Below are 20,915 nucleotides of genomic sequence, written 5' to 3'. Positions count from 1 at the left end.
CAGTTATCTGTTAAAATTTAAGTTAAAGTTTTAACATCTGTGGCAACTTAATTTACTATGGTACACATACTGTATGTTGTACATGTCTGAAAGATGTTTAACACATACCTGAACACGTGCATTTCCGCAGTCCACTATAAAGAGTTGGCCCTGTGGTGTGGCATGGATACCACTTGGCAGGGTAAGGTCAGCCCGACCTGAGCCCTGTTTCCCAAACTGCCTGATCAAATGGACTCCTCTGGAGTGTAATATTGTCATGGATGAGTCTCCTTCCTCCTCCAACTCCACAAGGGTGGGCTCTCCTCTCTCTCCTCTGCCTCTCTTTGGCTCTTGAGAGGAACCATCTATGACAGACATGGATAAAGACCTAGCCACCAGGGGTTGTTTTGAGCCAGTCGTGATTTTTTTCTGTGGCTGTTGCAGATGATTATGACTTCTATATGTAGGGTATGAAAGGGTCTGCCCCATGTCAGAGACCCTTGAGCCCCTACTGAGGGTTGGTGAGGTTGAGTTGTTGCCACACTTCACCCTCCACACTCCTACATGCTCATTTGTCCCACCACTGATCAACGGGCGTGTCTTGTGTGTCAAGTCAACTGCAGACTTTGATAGACGGCAATTGTAATTCAAAGAGCCTCTACTCATGTTGTAGTCATGAGAAGGGCTAACAATGAAAGTATAGCTGGAGTCAAGGCTGTCTGTTGGGGATGGTGCTCGACCAGAGTCACCATGGGTTCCTAGAGAGTGTTCATCAGAGGACTGGCTGAGGCAAGAGTGAGGTCGACCCCTGGAGGTTAGGTCTAGGCAGCTTTGACTGGTCAGTGGCTCTCTTGAAGTCATCCTAGGAGATGTTAGACCACTGTTGCCATACCTCAAAAGTCTGCTATTGGACTCTTGACTCAGTTTTCCTTTATCTACTTCCTGGCTGTCTAAACTCAAGCAGTGACTCAGCTTAGCATGCTCCTGTCTTCGTTCAGGTGAGGGGGAGGTCTTTCTACCAGAGACCACAGTAAGCGGCTTTCTCTGATTCCTGGGAGAGTAGTGTTTTCCATTGCTATTCACCTTGTATACCTGCTCCTTGCCTTCAGTATCCATGTTTTTAAGTACTGTAGGGACAGTCAGAAATACGTCCTCCCCTTGTGGCGGAAAGGAGGCTGATTCCATCTCGTCATCCTGGGATGACTCCCAGTCAGACTGTTCACACTTTGGAAGCCAGCGACATATCTTTGTTGAGGAAAGCTTTTGTTCCTCCTCTGATTCCAGATCACTCGGTTTAGAGATGCTGATCTTTCTCACAACCCTGCCTGTTGGTGAGGTCCACCCCTGTCCTAGTGTGTTTTTTTCACCTTGATAGTTTGTGTCTTCACATTTCATCTCATGTGAATGAAGCGCACAAAGCTGGCCCTGTGGCCCACAACCACCAACATGCAGGCACAGACTTTGCTCTTGCACGCGAATATCTCCAAAGGCAACAGCATTAGGTTGGGAGCTGGGTTTGAAGTTCACTTTTTTAAGGGATACTGATATTTCCCAGGGTTGTAGGAACTCTGCAACCTCCTTCAGCAGCAGGTTCTGGTTAAGCCTACTTTCATCCAGACCTGACTGTTGACCCTCCTCCTGAATCTGCTGCTCAAGTTGAGTCAGTTTATGGAATCTTTGGTCCAGAAGGGACTGGCTTACCCGGGCTGCTGCCAAGTTCTCCCTCTGGACCTGCTCCAGATGCTGCTGAGTGTCACGATGGTCCTGCTCCACCCTTTCTAGCAGGCGCCGCTCTTCTCTACGTGCTCCCAGAATGGCCCGCTCTACACCCCGCTTCACTGATTCAGTCTCAGTTTTATGACGCTCTTGTAGACGACGAAGCTCTGCCTCCGCCTGGGCAAGGTCGCACCGTGCCTGTGTTGCCCAGCATGGAGGGGACTGAGGCACGAAAGTAGGAGCAGGACCATCTGACTGACGATCAGGACTAGGGCTGTGGGCTGGGATAGGGGAGGTGGGATTGCTCCCCAAAGGACTTCCCACATACATCATGGTGGATGGATGGATCTTTATGTATTTTCTAACATTCAATTTTAACTCCTGCAGAAAGACAAAATAAAGGGAAAGGGAAGATCAACAACAGAATCATAAACATAAAGCCTAATGAAGATTTAAACATAAAGAGTAATTAACCTTCCTGTAACCAAAGGAATTCCTCCCCCTTTTACAGACCCAACAAGGAACAGGGTGCCACTTATTCTCACTGACTCTCACATCTTTAGCCTTGTTGAGCCCTAATTTGCCATAAGCGAAGGCATTTCTCTAATACTGTATTACCTAACATGACACATATACTCTGGGAATTACAATTATTCATAATTTGTAATACATATTTTGAAGCTGTTTGAATGGTAAACAGCCAGTATGTTTGTATTCTTAACAGTTACACAAGTAGGCAGTACGCTAGCTTTAGTAATATTAGCATCAGCAAATCTGTTGAGTAAATTAATTTCTATTTCAATGTTAAATGTTAAATACTTAAATGTTTTTCCTATCTATACTTTTCAATTCATGTTCATGTCCATTTAAAACACTGTGGTACATAAATATATAAAGTATGGCGGGGCCCTCATATATAATCCAATTTAAAAAAAAAAAATTTCTTTCATTTTTTATTTATGAAAACTATTTTTGAGGTACTCTTTGAGGCTGTAACTTGTGTAGTTGTAGTAATTAGAGTAATATTGACCTGTGTACCTGTGCTAAAGGTTGTGGTGGCGACATCCAAATATTAAACATTTCACCACAATGAAAATTACTTGTCAGCCGACTAGATTTTATTTGTGGGGAAATGTGTGACAGACAACTCAGCAACCACTTTACTACTTGCACCAGATATGTCTTTTAGAGCTATTTCTATGGTGCCAAGTGAACAGCTGCTTATGGAAAGGTGATACAGTTATAAAGGAGGCCAAAAGAGTACAAGGCTGTGGGCAGAAAGAAGTAGCATAGAGGAGGAAGAAAGTTTTGAGTATTGTACCGAGATATCTATTAGCATTTCAAATAGCGGCAGACAGCCAGAAGCATCCAGAGTGAGGGCGAGAGTGGGAGGTAAAGAGACAGCCCAAGTGTCAACAAAACAATACTTCTCAACTCCCCAGTTCTGCAAACAGACCCACTTTGATATTTTATTCATGAGCAGAACAAAGTGATGTAGAGAAATGGCAGTGAGAGATGTCTGTCCTCTATGTGATGTATTGTGATAATACTGAAACCCCAGGGAGCCATAATATAATAAACAGAAAGTAGCATTCTTACCGGGAATACATCAGGAAGTTTATGGCCCCAAACATTTTTTTCATTTATAGGAATGGGCACAGTTGGCACAGTCCAATGCATGAATAATATATAGGCCTAATGCTTTTTGCTACTTCATTATTTCTAAAATGGAAAAGGCTGTACAAGGATTTGGCCTGTTACAAATACAGTCTGAAATTACCAAATTATGACTCAAATTGCAAAATATATATTTAAATTAAGAAGAAAAATAATCAAGTATTCAGAAAACTTTTGGTACCTCACACTTTTTATTACTCAGTGGTTAGGACACATCCCACATAGGTCCATTCTTATAATTCATGCATACTACAGAGGTGTATGTGTTTTAACCTGTATGTTGAAGCTCAACAAGTAGTTTCAATATAGCTTTAATAACAAGTGACCAATACTAAACGGTAAATAACATTATATCATTTATATTTGCTTTGTTTACAATGAGCTACCTCCAATGAATTTATCTTAACTGTTAGCCTTGTGATTACCAAAGCTAGAAGCTATTTATGGCACAGTCATTTTACTTTAGCATTAGCTTTTGAAGACCAAACTTAGGAACTAATGCAGTGGTTCTCAAACTGTGGGGCATGCCCCCCTGGTGGGGAATGGAGCCACTGCAGGTCGGGCGTGAATCACCAGGGGAAAAATATAGAGTGAAATTAATTAATTGGAATATGATTTATGGGGGGAAAATAAACCAAAGTTGAACAGATGAAAATAGGCCCCAACAAATACAATATTTCCTGATCCTTTTTAGAAATTAAATGTTACTGTATGACCGATATGGACAATGATTTGTGACCAAGATTTACACCAAGAGAAAAAATGGGCCGAAACATTATACACAACAAAGAATTGATTATCACCAGCCTCATCAACCATGTACTGGTCATGCACCGTAAAACCGTAAGAGTTTGGACATATTTTGAATTGAAGTGGCTATGTATGTATGTAATATGTATGTAATACTAAGACACTGTCGGAGTAGCCATTTATGTCAGTAGTTGAGTGTATTTAATATATTTGAATGAGTGTGGCATTTTTACTAGCATTTCAGTAGCCTACTGTAAGTCTACTTGCTGCAGTTACTTAAGTTACTTAACACATTACTAATTAAACATTTTGAAAGTATCTATTCTTCAAGTCAAGTGTACTTTTGATACCTGAGAAGGTTTTTGTTGTCTTGTACTTGGGTATAATAATCAATACAGAACTTCAGAGCTGTAGTGGACTTTTCCCATTGGGGTGTAGCTACTTGTATTTAAAGAATAGACTTTGAGTTTTCCTTCCACAACCAGTGCCAGTGAAGTTATTCCTGTTCATTTTCATGTTGGAGATACGTGACAGGTGTATATGAGGCACATTGCCAGTCTTATCTCTTTGAGTCACAGACCAGGTTTCTAGTACTCACATTACCACACTACATTATAGATGAGGAGGGTCCAGTTACCCATCTTGTGAGTGCTGTGGGATAACTGGGTCACATTAGAAGCACAGTCAATGAGCAAACCCGTGTTACTACTACATGTCTGTCTCAAAAAATGAGTCAACTTTAGAAGCAATAAAAAAAATTGTAATTTAACTGTGAAACAAATTTAAATATTCAAACAAATTACCTTACTGAACACTTTTCAGGTTTACATTTTCACACAAAAGAAGAATGAAATCAAGAAACACTCAAAATGTACTTTAAAATAAAACTATTGAAATATGATTTTGTAGAATTAAAGACAAATCCATCAGTGTCTTACCTGTAGTCAGGTACCAGTGCTGCTACAACCCCATGCTCTGCTCTTAGTTACCGCGTGTCCCCACTCCTTCACTTCTACCATCAACCTCTGGCCAGCCCTTTGTGCCATTTCCCCTCTTATTGGCTGTTGCTAGGAGACCACCAAACCAACTCCAGTTTCCTGTGTATGCAAACTCAGAACGTGCATCCACAATTGATATTTTTCTGATCTTCAAGCTGTGTACTTTATGCCTTACCTTGAAATAATAAAAAGAGTCTGGGAAGTAAATTCATTAATAACACAAAAGCTGTGTTAATGATGCCTGAGGAACTGACACTTCTTTGTGCTGTGAAATACACCTATGAGCTTTTGTCTAGACGTGCTGTATGATGGAACTGCATAGAAGGGTTCCTGTTATGGCTAATTTATTTGGCTTTGCATTAAATATTGATTTCTAGGGTCGGTTATCTTAGTGTTCAGTTCTGGGTTTGAGCCAGTCCTTTCTGCACAGACTTTATGTGCTCTCAGCCATGTTTCTGTGATGTACTGGTGACTAGGGCTGCAACTCACAAATATTAACATCGTCAGTTAATGTACAGATTATTTTCTCAATTGATTAATCACTTTGTCCATAAAACGTCCTCAAATAGCTAAAAAAACGTTTTTTTAGTTTACTGTCACAAAGCAGCAAATATTCACATTTGAGAGGATGGAACCAGTACAGTTTTGCTTTAATTATTCTTCAATTATTGAAATAAGCAACTGATTATCAGAATTAATTTTCTGTTGATTGATGGATTATCCCAGCTCTACTGGTGACCACGGGTTTTGCTTGGAATATCCCTGTATACACAATTCTAACATTATAAAGGCTGCTACTGCTAATTATTTTCTTAATCAATCATTTGGTCTTTAAAATGTCAGAAAATAGTGAAATATATCCGTCAATCCTTGGCAGAGCCTAAGGCGATGTCATCAAATTGCTTGTCAAAAACCCAAAGATCTTCATTTTTTACATTGATTACAATATCAAACACAGAAAGAACATCCTCGCACTGGAGAATATGGGATATTTTTAAACAGTTATTTCTATCATCAGTGATATCGGTGAGGTGCCTGCGCAGAGACCAAAGGGTACCAAAAGACACGGCACCCACCGCAGCCTTTTCACCCCGCTGCCACCTGGCAAGCGATACAGAAGTATCCGCTGCCGTACCATCTGACTGCAGAGCAGCTTCCTCCCTCAGGCTGAAAGACTCCTCAACTCATCCTCCACAAGCCACCACAAAAAAGTTTATTTTTGTAACTGATTATTAATTCATCCATTTATATAATTGTTGTTTTTAAGGAACTACAACTTGCACGTGTTATATAACCCTGTGTCGTAGAAGGAATAAACGAATGAATGACTGATGACTTGTTTTGGCTCTAAACATTGTCCAGGTTTCTGATCGTACGGGCATCAGTCCAGCATCTCTCTGTAGTGGATGAACTCAGTTTGGTTTAATGTTTCCTGGACAGTTGATACTGCTGCATTTATCATTCTGCTGTTTTATTCTCCATCTCCTCGCCATTAATGAAAGAGGAGAACAAAAATGACAAGAATTATTCATTTATCACCACATTACCAGTGTCAATTAGGGGTGCAATTATTATTTTCATTATCAATTAATCTATCGATCATTTCCTCATTTAATTGATTGTTTTGTTGATTGTTTTGTCCTCATTTAATTGATTGTTTGTTGTTGTTTTGCTGATCACTGTTTTCAAAAGCTCGCTGTGATGTCCTCAATTGTCTTGTTTTGTCCACAACACGAAGACATTCAGTTTACTGTCATTAAAAGACTAAAGAAACCAGAACATTTTCATATTTCAAAGCTAAAAACAAAATTCTGACCTTTTTTCCAAAAAATTATTCAAAATTATTGATTATAGTTAGATTATAGATTGATAGTTGGCAATTAATTCATTTAATTGTTGACCGGTAATTGTTTACTTGACTGTTGGTATAGCTTTAGTGTCAAGACAAAGACCAGAAAGCAGGATGTGTTAACATATAAATGATTCTCCTGAAATAAACCTGAAAATGACATAGTAGTGTGCAGGTAAACATCCTCAGTACACGCTGGGATGTGGCCTCCAAATGGATAAATAATAAATAAACACTGCTTAGTACTTGTGCAGTGAGCATGTTTACATGATCTCTAGTTGTTCTGAGTGTTTTCCTGTCTTTAACGTTCTGGGGCTCAGGTTTACTTAAAACTCAACTTTTCTTGTATTTGATGTTTTTCTTGTCTTGTTTTGCTGTGGAATAGTTTCACCTTTTCAGGCCAAAAATCATTCAAATTAAACAACTCAAGCAGGAAAATCCCTCATTGACTGACTTTAACTTAGGTCAATATTAAAGATATAATCTTTGATGGGAGGTCATAAGTACATGTTGCTTATTGCAAAAGCCAAAAAGGTTGGAAACCACAGATTCACCATACTGGAGATGTGTTGGGGTTAAATTCATCATCACAAGTCAACAAAAGAAAGGACACCAGGACCAATGCGATATTGCTAGGCAAAGAATTTATAAATTAATAAAAACATTCCCTTTGTAGTGTTCTTCTGACAGCTTTTTCCCACTTTGTATGTATTTTTGTCCTTTTTTCTAATGATTTCAAAATATAGAAAAATATTTCTGACAACATTCATCATTACATTACTTTTAGCATGATTTTCATTCTGTCCTGTTGGTTATTTCACATACCTGTGCATTTTTGACCCATTGCTTTTTACAGTATTTACACATTAAATCCACATTATCTTTCAGTTTCAAACGGGGGACACCAGAGCATGTTTTGCATAGATCACAGGGGAGAAATCAAAAGTCAAACTTCAAAAGAAAAAGGAAAAGTGAGAAGATACTGTACATCCCGTGATAGGCATTACAAATCAACACGAGGAATCTATTTCAAACATGGCACAAAGTGTACACGATGTGTTCAAAAATCAGTCCCTGGGGTTGGGGCGATAAAACAACTCGAAAACAAAAAGGGGGATGACATAATTCCAATTCAAATGAAAGTGAGTGACAGCTGAACGCTAAACTTCAATATAGAAACACAGAAACTCAGAACACAATTCATGCTCTGAATTCAACTAAACAACTCCAAGTTGAAGGATGTGAAAGATTTTTAACTCATTGACATTGATTGAATAATTGTAGTGTTCAAGTGCATCTGTCTGAAACAGACAGAGGAAAAAATGAAATAAAATACAATCCCACAAAAATGTCTGAAGCTTACCACCATTTGTCAGTTAACGGAGTCAGAAAAGCACAGAAATGGAGTCTGAGTAGAGTTGAGGTGAAACAGCAGCCAACACGTCAGAGACGCCTGTTTATCAAGCATTCACAAACGTAAGACTGGATACATTTTGAGGCTACATCTCCTGACAGTAAACAAATACACACATTTAACTCATTTTTTTTATTAATTTGGTTTTCTGGCCATTAAATGAACTTGACTGGCTTCAGCATTCAGCCGTCGTAGTTGCTGTATTTTGAAAAACTAAAATCCCTTTCCCAAATGTAAATTGTAAGATTTTAAATCAGTTTTGGTGTTTGTGTATTTTAAACAAGCTGTCCCCCTGTCTGTCCACGATCCCTACAGTTGGAGGGCTCACTTTTCTACCAGCAGAGAAAGCCCTTTTGCTGCCATTCATTCTTGTGGAGCATCAAGAACAACCTCCATAAAGCTAGCTAATCCATCACAGTAACATGCAGCCTTGATTATAGTCGTCTAACTCCCCGTTTTACTTCACCGTGTGCGAGTTGGATTTTTCTATATCAGCGCTGCACTAAATTCATCTCTGCTTACGTCCAGCCATCTGACAACTACGGGCTGAAGTCCCTTGTAGGGAATAATCCTTTATAAAACACCCCAAGATGAACACATCTTCGTATTCTTTAAAATGAAACACAAGTAAAAAAATAAAAGAAAAAAAAGATACAACAAATGAAGCAGTGAAAAATGACTGCGGGAAGTGTAGACAAATAAGAGTCACAGAGGACCAATGCCAACAATTTAGGTTTTGCAACTCAAAGTTAAGCAGCTCCCTTTTTTAAATCTCAAAAACACACCTCGCCCTGTCCAATGAGCTTGAGCTGGTAAAATAATAACCTTTTTAAGGATAATTCCTGTTTAAAAAGCTTGGGATTCATATGTTTGGCCATTGGTTCTATCATCTGACAACGTCGCACCAACAATCACAACATTATCACAATGTTTTCCAACCTTCAACAGTTTCTGTGTATATGACCTATTAACTGTAATATTTTAGTAATTGGCACCTTTTTTGTGGGGTTATTTGAAAGCAGGTAATAGTTTATTACAGTGTTCATATTGTGCATCATGAAACTGTGTATGATTGCTTAAACAGAGACACTGGGAGTTTGGGGTATAGTCAGAGAGAGATTGTCTTTGGTGTCCACGAAGAAATACAGATAACTGACTGAAACTAAATTACACTGAACAACCAGCTGACTGAGTAAGTGATAGCACTGAGAAGCTGAGCATTTACCACCTTTCTCATATTACTACCCATCTTTAACGGAACTGCTAGTAAAAATTGTTTAGTTAAAAAAACACAATCTTGAGTCTAAAAGTAGATGAACCTGGTGAGTAATGAGACCCTCCGACCTTTTTCTCCGTGCAAGGGAAACACGAATCTCGTTCTGAACACGCGGATGTACAGCAGACAAGGTGAACAGATGGACGGACGGATGGCAGTGGGTCAAAAACAGAAGTGATTTCTCTACCAATTTAATTAGCTGAGAGGAAACATTCAGTGTGAAACGTGTTCTTGTTGCCGTCGCTGATCTCCGCAGGCACCCGGATGACTCACTAACCGCTAAAACCTACTGCATGGAATTTAATTTAAGCTCTGCACTATTGCACAAACCAAAGAAAACTTACTCTACACTACTTAATTATTATTTCATTATAAACCTGGCCTCAGTTGGCATGCAGAAACTCTTAACTAATGACATTTAAAAAACAAACTAAAAGGTAAGGGGTGTTACGAAATGTGTCTAGAAACCTCCATAAAAAAAGTGAGTTACAGCAGTAATGAATTATTACATTTACAAACTATGGCTTTGACAAGTTGAGAATAGATGGAACCGTTGTCAAAAAATGATATTAAGACTTTGCATTATGGGCAGTTTCTCTACTGCTAAAAGTTGAGAGAGAATGGCTAGTGTGTGCAGAAAAAGGATTTCACAAAAAGCACGGTCATAGATGGACTTTGCATTGCAGTCATACAGTGGAAAAAAAAAAAAAAAACTAGAAAATGCATTTAATTTCGAAATTACAGACCTGTAAAATAAAGAATGGCCATCTTATAAAACTCCCAAGACAATAACGTTGATGAAAAAACAAGAGAATTGAAAGAGAATTTTGTCTTGGCAAAAGCTTTTAACACTGAGTGGCTGCGACTTCATTCGACCTCAGACGCAAGAAAGAATAAATTAAATGCCGATCACAACACTGGCACTGACATCCTCACATACACATTTATACTTGGTACCTAACAATGAAATGAAGAGATAGTAGCTGTTACACTAATAATAAAAATGGGTGTTAGTGTTAAAAAAATAGCAGCATGTTAAGTTCCAAGTTGAACAGTTTGTATGTTCAGTTTGGCCCGTCTCACCCAAAAGAGACAATTTTTGAAGCTAACTAAAACTGAAAAAAACTGAGTAGGAGATCGCTTCTTACAAGCCTCAGCTTTAGCTCACAGCTCACAAAGATCTGTTTAAAGCAAAGTCAGTGAATGCTTCATGAGGACCTTTTTCAACTGTCAGTTCAAAGTAAATGGAAATTGTGCCAACGCTCCCTAGAAATAAATTCCTTCCCTTCTCGCCTTTTTCTCGCAGACTCTTGGGTCTTTTAAAAAGACTAAATGACACACGAAAGGTATGAATTGTAAAGCATTGCTGTCTTTTCAATGCCGCAGCCTCTTTTATGGCAACAGGTGAATGGCTTACTGATGGCCTGAAGAGGTGGCGTCACCTCATACACAACGACAGACGAACCTGCTCCCGCGCGTTGCTGATATGTCTAGAAAATGGTGCAAATGCAAAAGACAAATGTGTTTCAAAGAAAATATTTTTGAAAAATGGCATTAATTATCCAAAGTTTTTCCAGTACATTTGTGGCGGTGGTGCTGACTCGCGGGAGAGAAAATGGCACTAGCTCACCTGCGTGTTCCAGTTTTCATCTCATTCATTGGTGACTAGTCTTTGCAGCAGTGCAGCCTCTTGAAAATAAAATGGACACTGGAGATGTGTTACTAGGAACGGCTTTCATTACTGGCCGGTCCTTGATAGAGGAAGAGCTCTGTGACAGAGATGGCCGAAGATGACTGAAAGTGTAAGCTAGTCAATCAACTTCAAAGTGTATTCCTTCCATACGATTTTTGGTGTTTGTCAACATTTTTAAGGACAAAACTTTCGTCACCTCTGTGCCACCTGAAAGCACCCTTTCAACTTAAAAGATAAAGAGTATCGACTAGCACCAATATGTGCACCTATTTCTTTTATCTGTGGCTTTACTGTGTCACATTATACCATGAGATGGTATGTGTATGTACAAGCTCCCAAATCTCAAGCATTTACAGAGATTATCTGTGTATAGAATGTAAATATAATACATGATATGCACATATCATATAAGTTTACAGATGAGGACAATTCTTCCAGTCCTATAGGTATCCTATAATGATTTTGGTACAAAAACGCCACTGTTTTCATCTTGCTCTCTGTCTGTCAGACGACCCACTTCAGTGACAGAAAAGTCTCAGTGCTGTCTGTCTGTTGATGGGAGAATCCTACTGAACTCTTTTTACAGCCTAAACTAAAAGAAATTGAGGCTTAGAGCTGGATTTGAGGAGTCCACCATCTATTCCTCTGCCTCCTGGCTGTGAGGGAAAGGCAGAGAGACGGCGTGCTCTTGAGCCAGGGCAGCCAGCTCCTTGAGGAACTCACAGAAGATAACGGCACAGTAGACGGCGTTCTTCACTCGGAGTGCTTCGGCTTGCTTCTCTAGGCCAGAGGCCCCTCCGCTCCCCTTAAACAGAGCGCTGTGCAGTGATTGGCCGCCGTCCCGTACGTGTGCAAGGGCCAGCTGAGCAGCGTGCCGAGCCCGGGTCGGGCTGTTGGTGTGACGAAGGATCAGGTCTCCGAGGGATGGCTTACGACTCTTCACTGGAACAAGAAGACATTGATTAGAATAATTTAAGGTGATTGTCTCTTTAAAAGCTTTTTAAATATCTCGTGCAAATTATTTGTCAATAATTGTTATGTTTTCAGTTAAAGTTAAATTGTATGTATAAACTACTCCAGTGTGTGAATGGTGCTATAATAATTAACTAGCCTTTTTTCTCTAATTTCTATAGATTTCAGACTATATAAAGATTTGTGGGTGGAAATAATGACAATATACCCTGATCGAGGATAATTAACTGCAAAGAGGTTTCTTAGATAGGAACCTCTTTGCAGTAAATTATCCTCCTTCTTAGATAGGAAGACATGAAGAAAAAGGCAAAACCTGACTCTTTCCTGACTCACTCACACACACACACACACACAGAGTTATGTGTAAATGCAGGTTCTGCTGTTGCCATCCTCACCTAATGAATCAGAGCGCCGCAGGGGAGGAACTGCTGCAGGCGAGTCAGTCCAGTCCACTTTGCCTCGGGCCACCAGATACTGCTGGGCTTTCTTCAGCATGGCCGGGAAGTCCTCATGGGAGGCTGCAAACGCCTCGATGCGGTTCTTCACAGAGCCTAGGACCTGAGATGAGTCAGGGAAAAAAAAAAAAAAAAACTTATTTTCAAAAACAGCTGGCTTGTTTTGTTGAATTGATGGGTCAGTAAATTTCACTTAGTGACAGTTTCTGACAGAGCATAAGACTAACACACAATGCACCGGGCATGGCTGACGCAATTTTGTAGTGTTTTGCCTGCCCAGTTTTGTTGACTGGCTCAGCTCTTATTTGATTTGGTCATTTCTCCTTTTTTGTGCTTCTACCATGGTTAAGTAGGCTACATAGTTACATGGTTTGTCGCCATATACATTTGTGAGTCTGCACAGGGTCTTTTATTTTGAACATTGGAGGGTTTTCCTGTGTCTGACTTCTTGCCCATCTCAATTTGCTCTGTGCAGCTTGACGTGGCTTCTGTCAAAAATAGACTAAGTGCATATTTTAAGGGGACACTTCTGAATTGCGCTGCGGTGTTTCTGGTGGAGTCACAAGCATTGTCTAGCTCCAGAGGCCACAGCCACAATGCAGCGCAGCCATGCTCAGTGGAATCAAGCACTGAAAGTCTGAGGCCGTGCTAGCCTAGAGGCTGCAATGTTTATGACAATCCACAATATTAAAGTGCTGAATGGAAAAATAGTTAGTATTGTGCTCTTCTTAGGACAAACATTGGCTCCGAATGTGGAGCTACAGAAAAGGCCATGGGGTCATTACATTGAAAGGGTTTACTTCCTTGAGATTATGAATGTGTTCATAAAAAAGTGCCAAATATTAGGTATTTATTTAAAGTATCTTTGAATATGGACATAAATGGAATCTGGAAAAGAAACGCTATGCAAATAAATTGTGGGCCTGATACTTTTGGAAGAGAAGCTAGCACAGAAGTAAGGTGGGCTGCAAGTGGACAACGATGCCTAAAACCAGGAGACTTAAAACTCTCATCACTTCACGTAGAAATAAAGAAAGTATCTTCTGCACTTTGTACTGAGCACCTGGTTTACAAAGGTCAAGTTCAACAGAAAGCGTTCCTAGGGCCAGGATATCACAGGCGGTGCATGGTGCAGTGTACCTGGATCAGTGACTTGACGCTGGGCTGGAAGACCATGTTGGTGTTGAGCAGGAAGGAGCGTAGGAGGGGCTGCGGATAGCAGGCCAGCTGGGCCACGATGCCCGTGAGCAGGATGTTGACGTACAGCGAGTTTTGGAGCATGTTCTCCAGCTTGGCAAACAGAACCACCATGAATGGACCTGCGCAGAGAAAGATTGATGGATCATTGAATGGAGAGATACAAGACACAACTTCAGCTCAACTGCACAAACAAACGGGGGATGAAACCAGAGGCGTGTTTGAAAGCTTATTTAGATAACTGACGTGGTGGCGTAGAGGCTGTAGCAGCAGGGTGCTTGTAGAGGTTAAATGGTTGGGTAAAAAACTCAAATATATGAATATATGAATTATGGACTTTGACTTAATGGAAAATAGTGCCTATAAATAAAAATGATTACAATTATTAGAATCAGTTAGTCTTGCGGTGGATTGTGCTGCTAGAAATGTTATTCAAGAGTCACTGATCATGAAGCTGGTATTGAGTCTTGCATAAGCAGTCTTCAAAATGGTCTACTGGTGGCACCGTACCCTTCGCTTCTTATTATGGAGGGTGACGTGTGCGCAGACAGTAAAGTAACCAAGAGAAGCAGTTGACCACAGGCGAATATCAAATTCTAGATGAAACTGACCCAGGAACTGAGGTAAACAAAGCCCAGTAAGCATCAACAATGTCTCACCTGTGTACGGCTGAGAGGCAGGCTGATTTAGTGGTCTCGCAGGACTACAGAGGCCCACAACAGTCCCTTCTCCCTTCGTGTCACCTGTCAGCTTCACCTCCAGTGCCGAGGACAACTGTTGTTCCTCCTCCTGCCGCTCAGCGGATAGGGACTCCCTGGCAGTGTCCTCCTCCTGGCAGGCTGGTCTGCTGCGCTCCTTCACCCGGTCCTCCAGCTCCCTCAGCTCCTGTGTGAAGGCCTCGATGCTGATGCCCTGGCCGTTGGAGTCTCCGGGGGGCTGTGGTTCTCCTGGTGCCTGCTCAAGCAGCTCCTGGATGAGACTCTCTACAGATTGTTGCGCCTGGTTGGCTTCTGGAAGATCTGAGGATGCACCGTGTGGGTATGAGGTGTCGCTGGTCAGCAGTTTGGTGTCGGACGTTGGTGTGGGGATGGAGCTCTGAGAGGGAATCTGGTTCGGGCGAAGAGATTTCTCATCGCTCATTTCACTGTTGTTAAAAACGGACTGAGGGAGAGTGGAGCAGCTTTGGGAGGGGCAGGTGACAAGGGATCCATTTTGATTTGCGTTCTCGTCCAAATACTGCTGCTCCCCCAAGTCTCTCTTCACTTTCTTTACCTCCAGTCCTCTGTCCCGATTGTCTGAGCAGCCATCCCCCTGCCCCATCGTTCCGTTATACATGGCCTGGTAGCTAACAGTGATGGCAGAAGACGGAATGTGAGGAGCTGGGGACGAGGCAGGCTGAGAAGTCGATAAAGGAGTGGCTGAGGACGAAGAGGAGGGGACGAGACGAGGTACGGGCTTTGGCAGGAGCTCCTCTCGCTGCAGGCTGCGTTTCTTGGAGCGCGGTGTGAGGCTAATGCAGTTGTTTTTGCCGATTGTGACGTCCCACTCTCCGCTGTCCCGCTCTGAGCTGCTCCACTCAGATCGTGCTGCAGCCACAATGGCCGCCCTCTGCTGGCCTGGAGGAGTGTTGCTGCTTCCTCCCTGCTGGAAAGAGAAGTGCTCAGGGAACATAGCCATGGAGGGGTTGGAAGTAGGGGGAGGTGGGGGTGGAGGGACTGTGTTCGGGGAGGGGTTTTCTCCATCGTAGGGCCCCGACCAGTCACGGCAGGCCCAGGAGCAATGCTCGATGCCCCGCCGGGCGTCTTTGAGGTACTCCAGGTAACCCGAATCCCAGTCCAGACACTCTGTGTGAGTCTGCTGCTGGTGCATCGGGCTGTCGGGGGACAGGGGGTGGGAGCTGGAAGGACCCGACTGTAGTGGCTCCATGCCAGTGGGGGTAGAGGGACCCCCTCCTCCTGATCCACCTCCACTGCTTTGTTGGCGGATGAAAAAGGCTAAGCGGGACGGGGTACTGGGTCTGGGTGGAGCTGGAGACTCTGTGCTGGGACTGTTCAGTACTGTAGGATGACAAAATACAGATGCAAGCAGTTAACTTTCTAACACCACTGATGAGTTCACATCATATCAAATTTACTGGCTTTACGAGGCTAAAAAACATAAACACACATAACACAATAAACGTTTACCTACGTTTGTCTTTGATTTGATTGGTCTTTCTACAGGGCCCAGCAGGTGTCATAAGAAAAAAAAAAGCGCACTTAAATCAATAATTTGTGCTCTTGAATTACGTAATTTGTGCGCAGAAAATAACTGAACATAACTTGATAAATCTTATAAACATTTTATCTAATGTTAAAGGGATGTCCACGATAAGGTAATAATATTTATAATATTAATCCTAACACTTTGTAGGCAAGTTTACCAGTTTCAGTCTATACCTAAAGCTCTTCACAAAGTGTGGAAAAAGGCCAAAGAAAAAAGACTCAAGAGTCAGTCTGCACAATTGTCTAAAAAACAACAATATGTAAAGAATATATTTTGTGGGTTGACATATCCATAGTTGTAGTTGCAGCTGTAAGTGTGAACTGTTCCTTTTCCACCATATGTTGCTCACCTTTCCCCCAAAACGCACTGTCCTCGTCCCGCTCTGTAGAGGGCGCTGCATTCAGCCGACAGCACTCTGGGATCAGCGACAGGAACTTGTCCGCTGACTTTCCATATAGGTCAGTGTCTCTGATAGCACGACGTTGACTCAGCATTACATGAGTACAGGGCAGTAGATACCTGGGAGTAAAAGGCGCACGCGCACGCACACAGACATTATTATTTGGAAAACCTAAAGAGTTTCTGTTCTGGTTAAATCAAATTATTCAGTCCTTTTCAATACCACATTTTCTCTGGTAATGTTGGTTATTTTATCTTGCTGTGACAGGCCAGCTGGTCAAACACTGCAGTTAAGAACTTTAGTTAATGTGTTAATCAAGATTCTCAGTCATGCTGGTGATAACATAGTAAGACGTACAAAGTCACAGGCAACTGGATGTGCTGTTTTAGTCCTGAAGAGGCAACTGAGGGAAAACTGGCCTTGGAAGTTCACAAAATGCTTGTAAAAAATTTATATGTGGGCACAATATGTTCTCAATCAGTGACGGTTTGGGGACAGAGGAAAACGAAACTACCCCCCTGTTGAATTTTTCAACATTCAGAAAGGAGGACAGTGTTTCTTTGCCAATATGTAGAAAAATAAAATACTGCTCATTGAACAGGACCCAGATAGTACATCTACAAACAGATGATACATGGGCAAAAATACCTTCCAATGGCCAAAAAAGACAGATAGTGACACATAGAATAACATTCAGTTACTCTGGCTGATCATAGAGAAAAATATGAACCAGTGAATTTGTGTTTTGCATAATAAATTAGCATATTTAAAATGTAACACTTGGGAAAACATGCTGAGGTGTGCAGACATACCTGAGAACGAGCTGCAGCATGACGTCTTCACAGTTCAGGGAGAGAAGAGTCCTAAAGAGGCTCAACGATACCATGCAGAGCTGCAACACACACGAGGAAACTAGTTAAAAAAATGGTGATTATCCAGAGAGATATGAATGCTAATTTACATACAATATGGACATCTTTTTAAATGACCTGGGTCTTATTTTTGGAATTTTAGCGCAAATCCTCATTATTAATTTACAAAAATGTGACACACTTTACTTCTCCTCTGTGTGTTCCAGTAATGAAAAACTGCTACTTAAAATGTTATGTGAGTGATGGCCAAAATTACAAACGTAAGAATGAAGTTGACAAGAACCACAGCTTTTTTTTAAAGCCAAAATCGGTTTTATTTCCACTGTTGCTCTCTGAAATGATGTTTAAACTACAACAAAGATGAGCGAAGTGATGAAATGCTGGTTCTGTTTCCTAAACACAACTATTGTCTCAGAGTGACTGAAATCATTTATTTGGAGGGAATTTAAGATCAGACACATTTCACTGTGGATTGTTTTACCAACTACAAACAATTTGCAACACGATACTTTCGTATTCTGCTGGAGTCTCTTTCAATCAATTCTTGCTCTCAGCCCACTCACCACCCACATAAATTCATATGAGGGCCCTGAGGCTCTATCACACAAACACATCCATATTTTATACCCTTGAATTGCTGTTGATGCGTGTGAGCAGCGTGTCCAGGATGGTGTCATTGTCGTGACGATGCAGCAGGATGAAGCGCAGGAAGGTTTTGAGGAGGGAAGTCTCCGACACACTGCGCAGGAAAAGGTCCAGGTAGGCGGTGCTGGCGATCATCTCGTCCACGGACGACTGGAAACACACACACAGAAATTTGCATCCAAACTGCAAAAAGGACAGTGCGTCAACTGTCCTATGAATAAGATCAAGTCTAAGATTAAAAACAGGCGATGAAACGACTTCTACTGGTTATGTTTTTGCTTTGACTCATGCTCTGATTCATCTGTTGAACAAAGTCCAATAAACAAATCAGTTCACACAATTGTTCTCAGTCTCCTGCTAATCACTTCAAGCACACAATAAAATTGTCTTCCAGTAACCCAAGAGGAGCCATAACCGAGTGGTCAGTTTTCATCTGGTCCAAAAGAAAAAACATTACAGTTTTCCCCACATACCCTTCATGGTGTCTGGCCATGCAGATAGTTTGTGGTACTCAAAGCCTTGGGAACTATTTTCTAACATAAAATGGTTTCAGTGTGAATAGGTTACTGGTCTGTGATTACCCGAGTAACCGTGGTCTTGTTTTTCTGCAGCCCACCCCTTTCGTACCTTATGCAGCGCGGGGCCCATGACTGGTACGAGGAAGCCGTTGTGGAGGTAGTCCAGGAGCTGGGAGCGGACCAGGGGATGAGCAACCTGCACCACAGCGTTGCAGAACTCCAGCGAGTTCATGAACAGCACGAGCGATGACACACACATCCAGTCCTCGCGCCGCAGGGCATGCCAGTCGTCTCCTCGGACCTCGATCTTCCTGGGCAGAGAGGAGTAGAGGGCGCTGAGGCCCGTCGCCAACACCTGAGCAGAGACGAAGAGCGTTCAAAGATGATAGCTCCCAGTGGGTCAGAAGGTGATTGAGGTGCTGGAAAGCTCGCAAGTAAAAATCTGTGGGTATTCTTAAAGCACAATGTTTTTTTGCAGATTAATTACTCAATTTTGTAAGAATGGAAGAAAAAACGCAAAGCTGAAACAATAAGTCGATTAATTGAGTTCTGATCATAAACTAAAAGCTTAAAAGGAGGAGTTCATCCCAAAATCAAACACACATTTTCCTCTTACCTCGACTTCTATTTATACATCTAGATTGTTTTGCTGTGACCTGCTGAGTTTTGGAGAAATCGGCCGTGGATGTCTGCCTTCATTCAAATATAATGGAACCAGATGGCAGTTGGCTTGTGGTGCTCAGAGTGCCAAACAAATACATAACTAACATAATATAAAACTCAAAAGCAATGTCTCTTTCCAGAAATCATGACCCAGTTACTCAAGATAATCTGCCTTCTTGTAGGCAGTTTCATGTAGGAAATATTTTCTTTCTGCTGAACTACACCCATCAACCGTGGTGAGTGTTAGCTTTGTAGACCAAATGATTAATCAAGAAAATAATCAGAAGATTAATGATTAATAAAAGCAATAGTGCATTGTAGCTCAATAATAAATCCTACAGTCTGAAAATACCAATGACCTTACCTGGCATGTTTACAATAAACAGACATGATGGAAAAGTTCCAATTTACCAGGCGAGGTAAAAGCCCTCATGTAACCAGTGTTTTGACGAAAGCCAATGACATTTATAAAGCCATTTAGCACGTTTGCTTGCTGTACCAGGGAAAACCTGAACCCGTTTGCCACTAAGCAAATGCAAACAATTTATTAATCAAAATGAATTAAAAAAGAGCTACAAAAAGTGTGTTTGTGAAGATCACTGTTATGGGCTGTTACAGTTGTCTAAGAATCTATTGTTACATCCAAAAATGTCAACCAAGGCTGATTAAAATGTGTGAGAATGCCCTGGCAGAAAACAGTGAGACTCTGGCAGAGAGGAGCTTTTGGTCGTTGATGCCACCTCCACTGGTCCTTCTAGCCTGTAAGTAGGTCAGACTGAAGCTGCTCGAAGGAGGACGAGCGGAAAATAGCTGAGCCAGCTCCTTAACACCAGAGTGAACAGACGGAGGAAAAGATAAGGGTACTGACCACAGCATTAAACTATGGTACACACACACACACACACTCATCACACTACACCGTTTACTCTCTTGATGAAGCTAAAACGTTGCTCAGTTGCTGCAACTTGTGACCAGACTTGTTTGACTAGAGTTAGAAGGATGGTCGTGAAATTCAGATGTTTGCACACACACTTTCTTCGCACACTGTGTCACTATCGAAATTAAACTATGTGGGTAAATACACTCTTAATTAGTAGACATTCATTTGAAAGTGCAATCAGCAAAATATGGGTCTTTAGTAACACCTAGTGACAGCTGGACAAAACTACAACAACACAGGCAGACACAACTGCATGGTCTTCCTCCACAATCATCTCTATCTCTTTATATCATTTGCAAACTAAATGAAAACCTGTAGAAACACACAAGTTTGTTACATGAAGTGCTAGGTTCTATCATGTGATGTCGTTTCAGTTAAATCCGCCTGTTATCCATCCCGGTAGCTTAGACATTATATTGCGTAAAGCAGCAGCATTAAGGGGTCTGTATGATTTTCAGTGTATCAGTTTATCTATTTATCTTTAACACGTGATGTTGTGTGAGGTGAAGTGGTTACTTTTTAAGAAGTCGGCAGGAAGCCTTCTAAGTTGAGAGAGGGCTGAGAGGATGTAGATAAGGAAGAATGGTCTGTCAGAGTGCATTATCATGTCCTTCCTCTTCCATTATCCACCAGCGC

At 41.4% G+C, this 20,915-nt stretch overlaps 1 protein-coding gene across 1 annotated transcript in view; it reads right to left on the bottom strand.

Moving 5' to 3' along the window:
• Positions 1-7,596: 7,596 nt before the first annotated feature.
• Positions 7,597-20,915, bottom strand: part of fam160a2 (family with sequence similarity 160 member A2) — a gene marked incomplete at its 5' end in the record, with an annotated part of 18,832 nt that continues 5,513 nt past the window's right edge. The window contains 8 exon segments of the mRNA XM_035676392.1: positions 7,597-12,294; positions 12,720-12,882; positions 13,920-14,098; positions 14,636-16,033; positions 16,591-16,760; positions 17,454-17,533; positions 18,141-18,308; positions 18,786-19,031. Of these exon segments, the coding sequence (XP_035532285.1) occupies positions 11,990-12,294; positions 12,720-12,882; positions 13,920-14,098; positions 14,636-16,033; positions 16,591-16,760; positions 17,454-17,533; positions 18,141-18,308; positions 18,786-19,031 (2,709 nt within the window). The 3' untranslated portion in view covers positions 7,597-11,989.

Source organism: Morone saxatilis, unplaced genomic scaffold, assembly GCF_004916995.1.
Source record: "Morone saxatilis isolate NCDOM2014 unplaced genomic scaffold, NCSU_SB_2.0 Contig5, whole genome shotgun sequence".
NCBI lineage: Eukaryota > Metazoa > Chordata > Actinopteri > Moronidae > Morone > Morone saxatilis.
The sequence above is the reverse complement of the archived record's forward strand: the minus strand, read 5'-3'. Positions and strand labels throughout refer to the sequence as shown.